Here is a 15,735-nt window from a genome sequence, read left to right as displayed (position 1 = left end):
CGCTAATTAAAGTGACCACACCGATGTGCCATCTGCCACCAGGGCACAGTGCCACAGATTATTGGCTGTCAAGTAAGCATGTTAATCCGCTGAAGGGCCAGGTACCAGTAAACACACTCCACACACATGTTGGTGGCTCACGCAGAAACTCGCTTCATTCACATTCAGATAAGCACTCAGCGTTGCTTAAACAAAGATTAAGACTTTGACAGTGAGACTGAAATCCTGTTAGCTTGCTTGTGTGGAGGTGGAGGGAGATATCTTTGTGACTTGTGGAAGGAAAGCAGCTGAACCTTGTGTTCCCTGAGGAGTCACAAAACCATTGACGACGTGGAAATTACAGCAATCCAGCATGATGACAATGAGCAACACCAGTGAAATGACAACAGCTGAGCGCGCCAGCGAGGTTGGGTAAACATCCCGCTTCGATAAGCACTTTTTAAGGACATAATGGAATCTTTGTCTATATTGCCGAGCCATAGTCTCGGTATAGCAGCCCGAGTAGCCGTCGGACACCCAATGAGAACCATCCATCTGGGCGACCCCTGCCATGGCGACAATCTGTCTCTGCGGGGACCTGTGCAGGACCCAATCAGGGATAAGCTTTATACATTTCCCTCCTAATAGAATTGCTGTACTTTCTCTTGCTCTGGCATCAACACATTGACTCCCATATTGCTGCTGCCCTAATTCACTTCTGCATCGACCTGTCTTTTAGGAGTCTCATTCGAACAGGGAGTGAGGGAGTGGACCGTACCTACACAAATATTATCACATTTTCTTGTGTGCGGGGAACACAATGAGTCTACATACAGGTCAGACAGTGAGATACTTCTGTCTAATCATCAATTATTCACAGTAAAAAACCCAAACGGAAGACGTGGACAGGTGCAGCCAGCTATGTTGGAAAATATAAAATTGGCTCAGACAGATTTATGCAGGATTGCATGATGATTTATATGACTCAGACTGAACAGAAAGTCATGGTACTTCATCTGGAAACTGCCTATAAACTAGCATTTCATATGTAATTTCCTGTATGGCCTGCTGCTGACATACCAAGCACAGGAAAGTTAACTGAAAATGTGACTATCGCTCTCAAAAACTGCAGCAAAAGAACCCTTAAGCAAGGCATTTAACCCGTGTGGTTAAAGCTCAGCTGTATCCAGCAGCTCTCAGGTGTAAACTGCATGAATGAGCCGCAGGGTGTTGCTTTTATAAAGCCAGTTTGAGGAAGTGAGAAACACCAGTGAGCATAATTCATAGTCATCAATGGAACATTTTAAATATGTGATAAATCTTTGGAATGGCTCTTAAATATTTCACTCTTCCCTTGGCGGTGACTCTGCCCTCGTCTGCGCTATAACACTGGGACCATTAAAATGTACAGGATTTTCTCCACCAACTTAATGAGAAGATAAGCAGTCAATGTGAAATCCTTTGCACTTTTTTTGCATAAGTAAATCACTGAACGCCTATCGCCTAATTATGGCATCAACTCTTGATTTGCTGTCCCTCTCTGTCACACTTCAGCAGCTGCGCGGCAGAGGGCGAGTTCATGAAACAGAGGTTACTAAAGTTATGACAAGAGCATTATTTGAGCACTTCACGCCTCAAAAGCTCTATTTTTCACAGCCAAACTAATGTATTGGCCAATCTCCTCGCTGATGACAAGGTCAAGTGGCCGAGAGGAATATCATCGAGCGAAATAGCAAGAACAAAAATGGCAGGAAATCAGTGACTGTTGGTTTCCAAAACCAAAACAATAATTGTGCTACCTCAGGGCATTAAGGTTTTTTTTCGTTGCACAAATCGCAAAGGACTTTCAAATTCTTCAAAGACCTCAAAGTCTTACGTTTGTGAAGTAAAAATCAGTGGAGAAAGGAGCCCTTTGGACACCAAGGCAAAAGTAATTGCAAACAAGAGGGTAACAAAAAATCCAAGACACTCTGAATCTAACGGTACGATGACAAAACCTTTTCTTCTGGGAGCCTTCATCAGACTATTAGGACATATTTGTGATTTCTGCGCTACATACTCCAAATAAAAGAGACTTAAATTCCTGTCGTAGCTCTAACACGACTCAAAGGTGACATTAATTACTGTGTGAAGATGGTATGTCAAGCAGGACATAAAGTAATGTGAAGAGGTTTAAATAAAGCCAAACATTCCTGAATAATTCAGCGCATTTCTTCGCTGATTACAATTTCTTGCAGATGGCTGGTGATGATCTTAGTTTCAGTGTCAGGGAAAGGGCAGAGAATATGTGAGGTCACCTCTTCAAAAGCCTCATTTACTCAGGGGAGATGCTCCTACTGTGGTGCTAATAACTCTACATTGTACATATATACCACATGTTCAATATTAACATCCAAACCACATTTACAGTGTGCAATTCTGTTTTTCAGTTTGTTTAAAAGGTCTTTTTACCTGGAGAATTGGTGCTGCAGTGAGACCATCTGCGCCCGTCCCAGCTCTGATTCCTCGGTCACTTCCCGGAGACGCTTCTCGCTCTCCAGTCGCAAGCGTCGCTCTTCCTCTAGCTCGTGGATCAGCTTTTCTCGCTGTGGACGAGCAGAAATAGAAGAACGGACGTTTAACTGGCAGCAGTGAGTGGCCTAAAGGCTAAAGGCTAAAGGCATATGCCATATTTCGGCCCATGGGTGGAAGTGCCTGAAACATTTTTTTTTTTTTTTGGTGTGACATTTAACACAGGTCGTCCTGATTTAAAAAAAAAAAAAAAAAAGCCCTGCAATTTGTTCATGGCTCAGGTGAGAGAAAATAAGAGAACATGATGGCATGATGGCAATTCAGCAGCTTCCAGTAGTTTGTTGTTACTTTAAAAATGTTTGTAATGAACCTCTGATAGCTTTGGTCTCTATGCTATGAAAGTTCACACTACATATCAAACGACATCACAGAACCTGGTGTCGTGACCCTTAAAACGTTCACTCTGCTCTTTCTTTTCATTTCTGTCGGCCAACATGCAGAACACACTGACTGATTGCACGCAAACCATGAATAGCATGTTTACCTCTGCAGCAGTCCCCCCCCACCCCCACCCCCCGACAGACACAAAATGCACTCTGTCCCTGCAGGATTTATTTTTTACAGTTTTGTTGCCTAGTAACTTTGCAAAGATATATGTTTTTAAGGATAAACATGACCTCACTTGATCCACCTATTGATGGATTGTGAAATCAGGATCAAGAACCCATCAGTAAGAGGGAGGTTCAGTTTAGAGCCGTTACATAGTAAAGTGTGGGGGATTTTTTTTTTTAGCCAGGTTTGGTGTGAGTTAACCCTATCTGCCCCATGAGGAACTTTACCACGGTGTGTAAGGGCTCCACGGATCATGCAGCCAGTATTATCTGGTCTTCTCCCACCAGAGACAATTCCAAAATGAAACGTCTTTCCAGTATTTAATAGGATTCTCCTTTTTTCTGATGGCCTCAGCCGTTGTCTCCCAAAAGAGAGAACCTTCCTAGCCTCAAACTAAACTTCAAAGACTTCGCCCTGTGCTGGCACACTCCCTCCTTGATGGGAGACGTTTGGCATTATGAGTTGAGGTTGTATTTTTGACAAAGTCGCAGAGGAGCTTTGAGCAGCTACTACCAGCGAGGCTGAGGATTTTTAGCTGACAGAGCAAATGAGCGAGCATCGTTCTCTTAGTCTGGCAGGTCCTACATAAAGCCTGGCAGCTGCTGCCGCTGACAATTTATAACAAAGCAGTTGTCTCTCTTTTAGGAGGTAAAGATTTAAATGATCATTCTTTGTCAAGATCTTGTCAGGAATATGCATATATACAAAATAACCGGTCAAAGAGACCAGAGATGATAATTTAGGAAAAAAATTGCTTTTGCAAACCAAGTTGCAGCTTTGGCTTAATTACAAATGTGATCTGGGAGTGAAATTTCTCACTGGGAACCCATCTCCTCCAAAAACAGTTAAAATATTTTGCCCGTAATTCTAATTCTTTTTAAAGAAGTCATTCTATGGCTGTGAACTCAGAGAAGGATTATCCCGTCTGTCACTCACCATCTGCTTTGAACAGGCACCCACAGAGCATGCAGACAGTAGACACTCAGTGATTTCAGTTCGGTAGACAATCAGAAGTAATATCTCTTTTGTCACTCGAGACCTCATCTTAAGGTCCCCGTCCTGTGCAGCAATCATTACTCAGTGTGTGACTACAGAGATGCTGAGTTGTTTTCTCACACACAAGCATTATGAGGACACCTAGTGGTGTAAAAAGATTACAGGACACCAACCGGGCAATTTCTATCCTTTTCTTCTTCTTTAGACAAAATATCTTCAACATGAGGCTTCCCTTCAGGCTCAGTCTATCATCAAAATATGCCACCATGATTTAAAGCGATACCATAAAACCACACTGCAAAGAAAATTGTCAAAACAACTGAAAGGTATGCCTGTAAAGTACCAAACACGAAAGCAAACTGCCATATTCACTCTGACAATACTGTCTTTAATGCGACCAATAAACAACCGTATTTCATTACGCTGTTACTTCTGTCTCAAAAGTGTGTTTTAACAGGGTGAATCAGCCAGAGAGAGAATATTAAACCCAAGTCACCATTAAAACCAGTTCTGGTCTCCATTGGGGCCGTAAATTCAGGGCTACTATGTGGAGAGGTTCTTTACACAACAGGGAGGCTCCCCCCTGTCAGGAGTAATGGCTGCTGTAAATCCAGTCATACAGAGGCATAAAGTAGTGCATCCCCCTGCCAAGAGTGCAACCTATATATCTGGACAGAAACCAACGACTTTCTGGCTCCTCTTCACCTTCTTTCTTCAAGGACAATGGGTGAAGAGATGCAACACGCAGACTGTTTGCTCATGCCGATGTTATAAGCACATATTTAGTGCAAAAACAAAACAGCTTCTCATAAGTTGCAAGGATGGAAATGTGTTTTTAATAATACAAATGATGGCATAATGGCACTATTTCAAATGCCTCGAATATGCTGTAGTTTAGCTGAATTTCACCTCAATGCAAATGAGCACAAAGGCCTTTTATTTGCACCAGCACATGCATTAATGTGCAGAGCATTGTTCGGCAAGTTGGCCTGGATTCGCACAAAAAGCACAGTAGCTCTAGTCGTGATTTTTGTTGCCCACATGGTCTAACGAACGCCCCGGGCATAAACCACCGACCACTATGTGTCTGCTGACAGAGTCTTGCCAACAACCTCAATAACAACGCAGGATTTATAGTCGGCATTGTAGTAAAAGCCCTCTATTGCTTTTGTTCGATATATAATTTCAGCAATTTAACAAGGCCCGGGGCAGTTAAATCAAACATTACCATATCTTTACGTGGCCAGAAATCCCAAACCATACATTAGTTTTTCTCAGTTGAAATGTTTATTGTCTACAGCAACTTTTTTTTTCTGTGGTAAGGAGTATGCTAATTGAAAGCATATTCTTTAATAAGCCCGAGCTGCAGCTACAAAGACAACACACCGTTAGAAAAGCCCTGGGAAGATATTTCAAAGTCAACACTGAGATGGGATGTGATGAATACATCCTTGGCAACTTTCTATGAGAACATTTATTTTAGTTAATCCAACCACTGAGGAGGTAATCCTCTCACTTGACTGCCTGTCATGGGCATGACTGGATGGGGTGTACTACCATCTCTGTCCTGTGGAGGGCAATCTGTTCCTGGAATAAAACTGGAGCGAGTGGTAGCAGCTGCAACAAAGCCTATATAGTACAGTGGTTAGAAAAAGCAATGTCAAATGAAAGCAATCTATAAAATGGCCCAAGCAGGATTTTACACCGTCCTACTGAGCCATATATCTGAAAGACGCCCAGATTGGGTGTTTCAGGATTAAATTTGACCTCTGTCACTGCCGCGGCTGGTTTCATTTCCTGCTTGATAAAAAATGTATCCATCTAGATATGACAGAATTTATCACCATCAACATGTAAAGCTTCCATCCCCGAGATTGAATGGACCGCAAGATGCTATTGATTTCTATACACTATATGTGGGGAAATAAATGAAAAATCTTGGATAAAAGAAACACCTAATTTATGTGTGCTATATTGGGCAGTTTTGTAACATACACAGGGTTGTACAGCAGCCCAGAGGGCTTCACCCCTATTTCTTCTGAAGCAAATCAGATGTCTAAAATTGTATTAGTTGCAGAGGAGCCCAGAATTAAGCCTGCCTCAGTAATTGGACAGCATTAGATGGTAATGGTATTCATCCGAGCTGAATTACTTGAAGACTCGAACCCCCCTGATACCCTCCAAGATCCACCAAGGACTCTAAATTAATTAGAGACCTCTGCCTCGTCTTGTTGTGCCTGCAATGTTTTCTCCCATAAAAGAAAAGCTGCAGTGCAGTGTTATCAGGTTAAGTGCATGTGTGCAGTTTGTGCAGCCATGATTCTGTAGGGCATTCATCTGTGACTGTATATGCGTGTTCATGCAGGGTTTGGGGTACAGTTTTTGGGGGGCTCAATAATCTCTTCATTACACAGAAACCCCCCTCGGTTGGAGCTCTTTGCCTAATCAAAGGGCCGGGAGCAGATCTGTGGCTCGCTGCTAAAGCAAACATCAGGGACACAATGCAACGTGCAGGTTCTTCATTCATAAATAAAACATGCCACTAGGCTGTTTGCGTATGTTTGTGTATGTGTGTGTGTGTGTGTGAGAGTGTGTGTGTGTGTATGTGTGTGCGTGCGTGTGCGTGTGTGTGTGTGTGCATGTGTGCGTGTGTGTGCGCTCATCAGCAAGACTGAATTCAAAGGAAAGTGTAACATGAGGAGGATTTGGCCTCCTGGCTAGCACACATAATGGAGTTGAAATGCCAGGTCTGACACACCAAAGACAAATCAAGCATTATCTTTAAGACAAAAGCGTGCAAAATAATAAAGATAATAATGTGCATATAAATTAAATGTCAATCAAAGAATCCCCATTCCAATGATAAAATAGTAATTATGGTCTACATTGTTTGGTACCTCACAAAACACTACAAAATTTAAAAGGAATACACGAAAACAGGAAAGATTCACAGTAACGTGTTTTCTGAAGTGACTTGTTATAGAAATAAGCTTGAGTCAAAACAGTGTTTAATTTACTCAAAATCTACACACAGGGTCCCCCAGGGCTTCATCAATTCAATTATCATGGAGAGCCACTACATTAAAGTGGACCACTTCTCCCTTAGACCGCCACTGGCACTATAGCAAACACACACCCCAGGAATATGCTAAATCATACCAGTGGCCCATTTATCACTGCCAAGGGAGCTCCCCCCACCACACCCACGCACTCCCGAGTCACTCAGTCACACATACACAAATAGACTGCGGAGAGTGTGCGTGAAAGGGACGGTGTGGAGATGTGATTTGGGCCCGGCTGTCAGCGCTCGTCACCCCGGTGAATGTGCTGAGCGCTTGGGGGGGACCCCGGCTCGGCCCTCGCCCCTGTCCGTGGCTGATAAGGCCAATCTGCGGAGACAGCACCTGAGTCCCCAAACCACCACGCTGTCACACATCCTCCAAACAGCTGTCAGAAACACTCTATGAAAGTCCCTCAGCGCTGGAAGCTCCATGAGGACCGAAGCCTTTCTCCCAGTCTTTTAAAGACTGGAGCCCCTCAGAGTGCTCCATTATCTGCTGAAAGCACACTACAAAATATGTCCACTTTAAAGGTGCTTTTTTTACGATGGTTTAAACACTAATAAATCACTGTCATGATAAACAATCATACCTTCGTCTAATTACCACCAACTAATTAAACCACAGTGATGCTGCCAATCAGTAGCACTCCCCGTGTGGTGTCTGTGCTTGTCCAACTTGGAAAGCTTTGGCTCCGAAGTAATCCAGAAAATGTCCTGTAAAATCTGAGCTAGTTGAGCAGAAGCGCTGGCAACTCAGTTGTTTAAACAATCTTAATTAATATGACAAGTCCATTTTGTGAAAACAAACTAAAAACCACACATTTAAATCTTTTAAATTTGCGAAAATAAAGTGATCTGTCAATATCTATTATATGACACAGACTCTGGTATCCTGCAGGAATGTCTGACGCATCCACTGTCCCAATCTAAAACCACATAGTTTCCTCCTCACCACATAAAGGGCTTTAAATGCAGACATAATCCTGGAGGTGTACTTCATAATTGTAACGTTTTTGAGATTATGTTGAACTCCTGAAAGAAAACGTGAGGCTGAATTAACAACAAGCAGAACAAAAGTTAAACCATCTCGACCCACTGACTGGTTGACGCTGAATGACAAAGACTTGTAAAGAAGGGCATTCAGACCACTGAGGCAGCTCAATTTAAAGTAGATTTTATTGATGCTGTGTTTCAAACTATGTCACATACAGCCTTGAGAAATCTGTTTTCATGCACAGAAATAGCTGATTCCTATCTTGGCTTCAGGGCTTATTTTACCATACTGTGCCCCCCGCTTCCACTTTATATTCACAAACGCAGCAGCTCTTCTTATCTTAACTTCATTTTCTACATAAAGTACTCCGGAGAAATCGGATTTTTAAACGAGCTATGTTACACAATTAAGCCAAGTCGAGGCAAAAACAATTCCCTTTATCGTTCACACGTATACTCCACTCAACCGTGAACAAATCAAACGCTGCAATCAACCCAAGCATCCTGGGAAATAACTGTGTCGATCTGCTGTATGTGTGAGGCTCATATGTGTTGGAGCTCAGATGTCACAGAGCATCCACAAAACCCAAAGAAAAATAAAGCCAGTTTTTCTCAAAGCCGGATCGTTTATTTTCACATGTTGTTTGGACAGCCGTTTCCAGCGGTCATAATCTTACCTAACAGTTTTAAAAGCCTTTTTAATAGAGAGCCCAGCCCCCTCAGCAGAGCGGGCGGCGCTGCCTTTACGAGCCTGCATGTGGACTTCTCTTTTCTCCCTGACAGGAAACCCAGCATCCTGCCCCTGATGGACTGAGATTGCACTTCATAGTGGCATCAAAAGAGAGCGGGATACAGAGAGCGGCCCTGCCCTGCACCACGCCTCTGGACTGGGGTGTGAAGAATTCCTGAGAAAACCTACAGCAGCGAGGAGACTGTGAACGAGCGGTTTGACTCCACACAGACAGGCCAGGCTTGTTGGAAAGACACTGAGGCTCTCACAGAGTAAACTGTGACCTGTGCTTTATCAAACACCTAAATGGAAAGCCACTGTTTTTCCAGTGGGAGTTTTAGAGATCACACTCAGCAAAGCAAGCCAAAAGCACCATGTCGAAGCCCTAATATAAAGTTTAAGGAAAAACAGTGGTCTAAGAGAGACAGATCTGCTGGTTGTTCGACCGTATCACTTCAAACTCGTGCATCTTGTGTGGCCATATGTGTGATGAAAAAGCTACGGTTCATAGCCTGAGCCTAATCACTGATTGCCCAACAAATTATTTAATAGGTTTCACGCGATTCTCCCAAATGATCCACAAAAACAGTGTTATACTTTTTCACTGCCAGTAGCCGTCGTCGTGTTTCACAACAGGAGACCCAATTAAAACACACGTTCCTCTGTAAACCGTGCTGTTAATACAGTTTCGTTTACACCGACGGCTGCATAACTGCACAAGCGAGACCCGAGGCTTACAATTGTGGCAGTATGCTCGAGCGCCTTGCACAATCATAAAGATGCCGTTCACATTCTTTTCCTACACAATGCACTGGTAATGGTGCTGCATGACTCGTCCCTGCGGAGCCACCCAGCAGAAACAAGCAGCGCCGGGCTGCGATGGGTGGCACTGCCGCTCTCTGTTTCTCTGATCGCGTTACACAGAAGACATTAATGGATGTAAAAAGGGTAAGGCCGAGGCAGGGAACAGAGACAGAGGCATCAGATACAGAGGAGGGGTAGCGCCACTTCAAAAGTCTCTGCAGTTTTAATCTGTGTCTCTAGGTTAGTCCCTTGGCAGTAGAAGATGGGGGTTGGGTAAGCGAGTGGGCATGGAAGTGGGCGTCAGGTTGTGGGGGTCTGCGGCTGGGCACAGGCTGCGGCTGGTTTGCAGTTTCCACTTTGCACCGGCAGCACTTTGACAATTATCTCCTTGATGCAGCAGTCTCTTTTTCATTTCTATTGAAGAACCGTGCCCGAGCTCCGAAGCCTCCCAGGAATGCCAGAGAGAGAGTGCAAGGGGAGTCCAACGGGGATAATCCCAATTTCAAATGGAGCTTAGTGATATCCCCCCTCCTCCCTTTCTTCCTCCATCCCCCCCTCACCCTCCTCCTGTCTGGCAAAGATAACTCATCCCTCTCTCTCTCTCTCAACCCTGTGCATGCGCAGACAGCAATCCACATACCCCTCTAAAGTAATAATTAGCATGTCATCCTCTGGTGTGAGTCTGAGAGCCGGGCCTTCAGTAGAGTCTCACAGCGTGGCGAATGATGTGTTTTTCTTGGGCTGCGTTGAGGTCAGAGGATGCCGGGTTAGTGTTACGGGAGGAGGTGCTGACACACGGAGGTGTAGCCTTGAGGTGCGGACACTTAAACAGAATTATATTATGTGCACACAGGAGGAAGAAAAAAATAAAAAAAAAGGTGACCTCAGTGCTACCACAAATTGAGTAGAGCTGGATCTTCTGTGTGCAACACGTGAGATACTTTCACACCTATTTGGTGCAGTTCAATCAAAACTATGACGCTTATGAGCATGTTCATTTGCAGTCACTTAAAGCTGCAATGTATCATTTTATTTCTTCAGTCCAGACCAAATTCACTCAAAGGGACTTTAAATGTTTATTCCTACAATGCAACATGCAGCCAAACTACTGGATAGCGCATGACTCCACAGTCACAGTGAAATATAGGAATCGTCTGAGGATGTACGCATTCCATGCATCAGTGTATCTACCCATCAATAACAAACCTTCTTGGAAATCAATACTGAGCCTTTTTGTTTCACTTCCACGTGCATGATTGGGGTGACAGTATGGAGGAGTCACTCAGAGGTCGACGTAAACAAGTACTGGAAGTAATGCCCATTTCTGCCTGCAATTGTCTGCTTTCACAAGTCTATATTCATAGTTTCAATGTCTACATTAATGAATTAAAGCATAAACTGATGCATGTTAGACTTACAAGAAGAACCATTTGCAGGGGACTTTCCCACCTAAGTACAAACCATAACACAGTAACATATGTCTCTGGTGCAGCTCCTCAATGAAAGCAAGATTTTGCTTTGCCAAAGTGGCTTTGAGCAACACACTGAGCCCCTGCACAGCTCCGGGCAGGCTGATCTGTATCCGACCCTGTGCTTTGACCTCTTCCACTGTAGGTAGAGGCGAGGAAGAAAAACAAGCATCTCTCCTTTGGGGACCAATTGAGAATCGCACACAATAGAGCAAAAAAAAAAAAAAAAAAAGAAAAGCTGGGAGTGCATCGGCCCTTGTGTGCTGTTGCTTTAGGCCTGCTGCCATAAAGAGAGTCAGAGGCGTCACTGGGGTGCAGTCAAACAGCTGGGCCTGTGGTTAGAGCGTCTGCTCGGAGGCTGCAATCAGCTGAGCACTGCTTCATCACACGGTTCAACTTTTCACTTTCTGACCTCCCTCACACACACACACACACACACACACCGACAAATATGGATACAGAGAAGAAGATATGCACTGATGAACACACACATATGCTTCTCTCCACCGGATAAACACTCTCGCCTGCTTTCACAACTTCCCTTGAAAGTTGTGTAAAAAAAGACCTTCCTTTAAAGCAACTTCCACTAAAAGCTTAGGACAAAACATTGTGCAGGCAGCAACACAGATTAAATAAATAGTTCTGTTTTCATGCCTGCTGTGGATGGGATCAGAAAACAAAACTTAGTTCGCTGCTGATAGTTGCTGATCGAGGCAGCTCAGTTTGTTTGTGTTATTGTGTGACCTTTGAGGTATTTTAATCAACCCAAACTCAACCTTTAATCTCCAGCTGCAGCTTTATACCATTACACAATCTGACTATGCTTCTGAGTACCTGTAGTTCCTACAGATTAGTTGAGATTTATCCAATTGACTGCAAACACAGGACATCAAATACCTCTCCAGGGCACAGATGTTCAAAAACAGACAAATGCATAAAGATGGCATCGATGCTTGGATTATTTGTCTGTTTTTATTTTGTTTTATCACACATTTTTTATAAATTTCAGAGAGTATTTGATTTTACTGAATGTAAAATAACTGCATATGTACAGGTTTCTCCAGAGTTTTTCCTTTTTGAAGATGTGATGAAGAGTTGAGACACTTTAGATTGACTTTGGCCAGCATGACAGCTTGGCACGGCTTAACACTGTGTGTGTGTGTGTGTGTGTGTGTGTGTGTGTGTGTGTGTGTGTGTGTGTGTGTGTATGTGTGTGTGTGTGTGTGTGTGTGTGTGTGTGCGCGTGAGTGTGAAGTGAGTATACTGTGGCTTTTTTGACTTTGCACAGATTACAGGGGCGAGTGATTCCACTGTACTTTACCATTGTTCCTTCGCTCTTGATCCGTGCGACTTCCCTCTGCAGGCGAGCCACAGCCAACTTTTCCCTAAACAAAAAGAGAGGAGAGAAAATAAGAGTGAGTCAATGTGTGATCATTGATCAGTCAGCAACACACCAGACAGATCTGAGTCCCAAAAAAAGTAACACTGGTACCCATAACTTTGCCCCAAATCAACAAGTATTCAGAACATTTAAATTGATCATATGACACTCAAACACAGCTCTGGACCTCAAATCAAATTAGGAAAACAATTCCTCTTCCAGCTCTTCACTCTTCCATCCTTCACTGCCTTCTGACAAACAGCAGAAGCCGCACAAGCCTGCCGGCAAATCACACACACACACAGAAATATACACACAAACACAAAAGAGACGAGGTCTTTTGCTAACCACGCAAAACAGCTTCCAGTTCTGTCCAGACAAAAATAGCTCAGAGGAAACAAAAAGCAGGGCATCCTCACGCCAGACCTAACACGCTGACACATACATACACATACACACACACACACACACACACACACACACACACACACACACACACACTCATAACAAACTCTCCCCCGCCTTACACACAAATACGGACACATGAACAAGGCTGAACAAAGAAATTGACTGTGCACGTCCAATCCGTTTCCCACGTGAGGGCATTCCAGACTTTAATGGGATAAATCTTGGCACACTAGCACGGATAATAAGGAGCCCTGTTTTAGAGCCCCTCCTGAAACATCACAACAACCGAAGCACTGCTCCAGGTCAACCCTCACTGAATGTGCTTGCTGAGAGCTCGTCACTCTACAAGTGCTTCTATTCATATTTCTGGGAAAATGACAAACATGTTGAGGATCAAACCAACTCCTCTGGCAGGGTAGCATGTGCATGAATCTGTTTAAGACCAAAAGTCAGTCATTCATAGTACATTCAAAAATAGTACTCTCTAAAAGTATCACAAAAGTCCTCAAAGTGTACTGGCAGAAGAGGCAGATGACCCGATTTCACCCAAGTATAATCCTTGTAAACATCACACAAAGCCACCTAACATGGGACCATGGGACCTAATAAAGACTTTTTTACACCAGACACACACAAGTAATCACAATCACCAGCACATTTTTCACATTTCTTCAGTCGAGCAGACACCCAGACCCCTTGCCAACATCACCAACCCCCAAAATAGCTCATGACTAACATCTCCTCGCCTGTGACAAGACCTCATTGTTTCCGAGCGGCTTACCTGTCGGAAAAAAAACCCTGGTGATGAAGAGACAGCTGGGGATGTATGGCTGATGGATGAATCGACCGTCTGGACTGCGCTGAGCTAAACGCTGCTGGTGCTGGTGCTGGTGCTGGAAGACATTCTCACCACCGTGTTTCCTCTAATGGGACCAGACTGAATTAAGCCAAGCCTGGCACAATGATTGTGAAACACGCTGTGTGATGGTGACGAATCCAGAAGGAAGTCGAGCAAAGTGTCGATGCAGTGATACAAGGGCGTGTGTTGGGGTGTGTGAGCATGTTGTATATGATGTGTATTTGGGATTACATGGGAAGTTTGCGTGTCTGTGCATTCGCAAATTTGGGTGTGTACATGCGTTCATCAAAGTAAAGGTGTTATATATGTGTGAAACTGTGCACAGAGCTGTGTGTGAGTGCATGCTCCACACCTGAGGCTGACTAATACCCTCATGTTCTCGTTACACAATGTCTCTTCCTATTACCACATACTGTACACCATTACACCACCTTGAGAAAAAAAAAAAAAAAATTCTGGGGTAAAAAAAAAAAAAGCTCTCTGGAACTTCTCAGAGCAGATATTGTTTTGTTAAACGGGACTGGCCTGGCATTCCTCCAGTCTGTGTTATGGCTGAGCGTCAGCCCTGTAAGGGGTTAAGTTTCAGGCCACTTATGCACAGGCATGTTCCAGGAGCAACCGAGCATGAGCCAACTGCGCCCCAAGAAAATCATCGCCAAATATAGAGCAATTTGAAATTTTGTGTTAAACATAATTATAGTAATTGGCACGAGCAGTAGTCAAAACAGTTCTCTGGTGCAGAATGCTCACTGGCAACATTTGCATCCAGTTGGCGTGGTACTGTGCGATATGTGGACAGCATTCACATGAAAGCAATCTGTAACCCGCTGTATTCTTCATGTGTTTATGTATGTGTGTGTGGACGGATATATACCGCTCTAAATTCATATTTCAAATCGATGCGAGACGTTTTGCCAATCACTCAATTTGTAAACTTTTACCAGCTGTGTAAACTGGCCTGAGACTGAGCAAGAGTCCAACCTGAAGGTTCAAGAAGTTTATCTCAAGCCATCTCTTGTAAAAGGCTGCTGTTATAATAGTGTGGTGGGTCTTGCACATTCATTATGATGTTTACATTTCCCCTCATAAATGTCATCCAGAAGGGTCAGAACACTGGCCATGGTCCCTAAACGCCTCATTTTAAAGGATAATTCTAGTTTCTTCTAACTGGGGTATTATTTCTGTTGTTATGGACATTGTTTCGAATGGTTAAGATAACACTAACAAAGTTTTGCATTGCAAGAAGCATGAGCAGTCAGATGTTCAGCCAGCAGTGTATCTAAACCATATTGAAACCATAAAATCCTTCATAGCAGAGGAAGCACGAGCGGTCATTTCTTCTCCAAATAAGTTTTGCTGATGTGGAGTTTGTTTACAACCTGTGAGACTGCTTGCTTTTCTTTATGTTTGAGAGAGATTATTATTGCAAGGATAAAAATGGCCAAACTACAAAAATCAAATCCAGTTTGAAAAAAACAAGAATTATTGTTCAGAAGAGGAGGAATCGTTTCCATTGTGGCAGAAAGGTCTGGAAAATGAACCATGTGTACTTAATGCTCTATATGTGGTACACACTGGGTATATTTCACACTTCAAACGTTTGTCTTGTATACCCGAGCATGTGATGAAAGCAGAAGCTGACAGCTGACCGTGTATACATTCCTCCTCTGCTGTTTTTCTTCCTCTTTGAGCAGCATTATAAAGCTTGGCTAAGTAAATTCCAGCAGCCAATCATGAGCGGCGAGGACGTGGACCTCCAGGAGTTTCCCAGTGACCTGGAATCACCTGATATCACAGGAAGCCTTAGGAGAGGAGGGAATCCCTCCGAGCTTCGCTGGAGCAGGCCAAACTAGTCACGAATGCCACAACCCCTGCTTTTTTGTCTTTATTACACACAGTAAAGTATACTGTGTCATTTCTATGAATCAACAT

At 43.6% G+C, this 15,735-nt stretch overlaps 1 protein-coding gene across 4 annotated transcripts in view; it reads right to left on the bottom strand.

The window, feature by feature from the left end:
• Positions 1-15,735, bottom strand: part of LOC138206978 (nck-associated protein 5-like) — a 102,776-nt gene that overhangs the window by 48,978 nt on the left and 38,063 nt on the right. For all 4 annotated transcript variants that reach the window (XM_069163925.1, XM_069163926.1, XM_069163927.1 and 1 more), the window contains 2 exons: positions 12,477-12,540; positions 2,431-2,564 (listed from right to left, as the gene is read on the bottom strand). In XM_069163925.1, the coding sequence (XP_069020026.1) occupies positions 2,431-2,564; positions 12,477-12,540 (198 nt within the window). The remainder of the gene's footprint in view (positions 1-2,430; positions 2,565-12,476; positions 12,541-15,735) is intronic.

The sequence above is a fragment of the Embiotoca jacksoni genome, unplaced genomic scaffold (genome assembly GCF_022577435.1).
Source record: "Embiotoca jacksoni isolate LCO1_2020_lvr unplaced genomic scaffold, fEmbJac1.0.p SCAF_30, whole genome shotgun sequence".
Classification (NCBI taxonomy): Eukaryota; Metazoa; Chordata; class Actinopteri; family Embiotocidae; genus Embiotoca; species Embiotoca jacksoni.
Note: the sequence above shows the minus strand (reverse complement) of the source record. Positions and strands in the feature narration are given on the sequence as shown.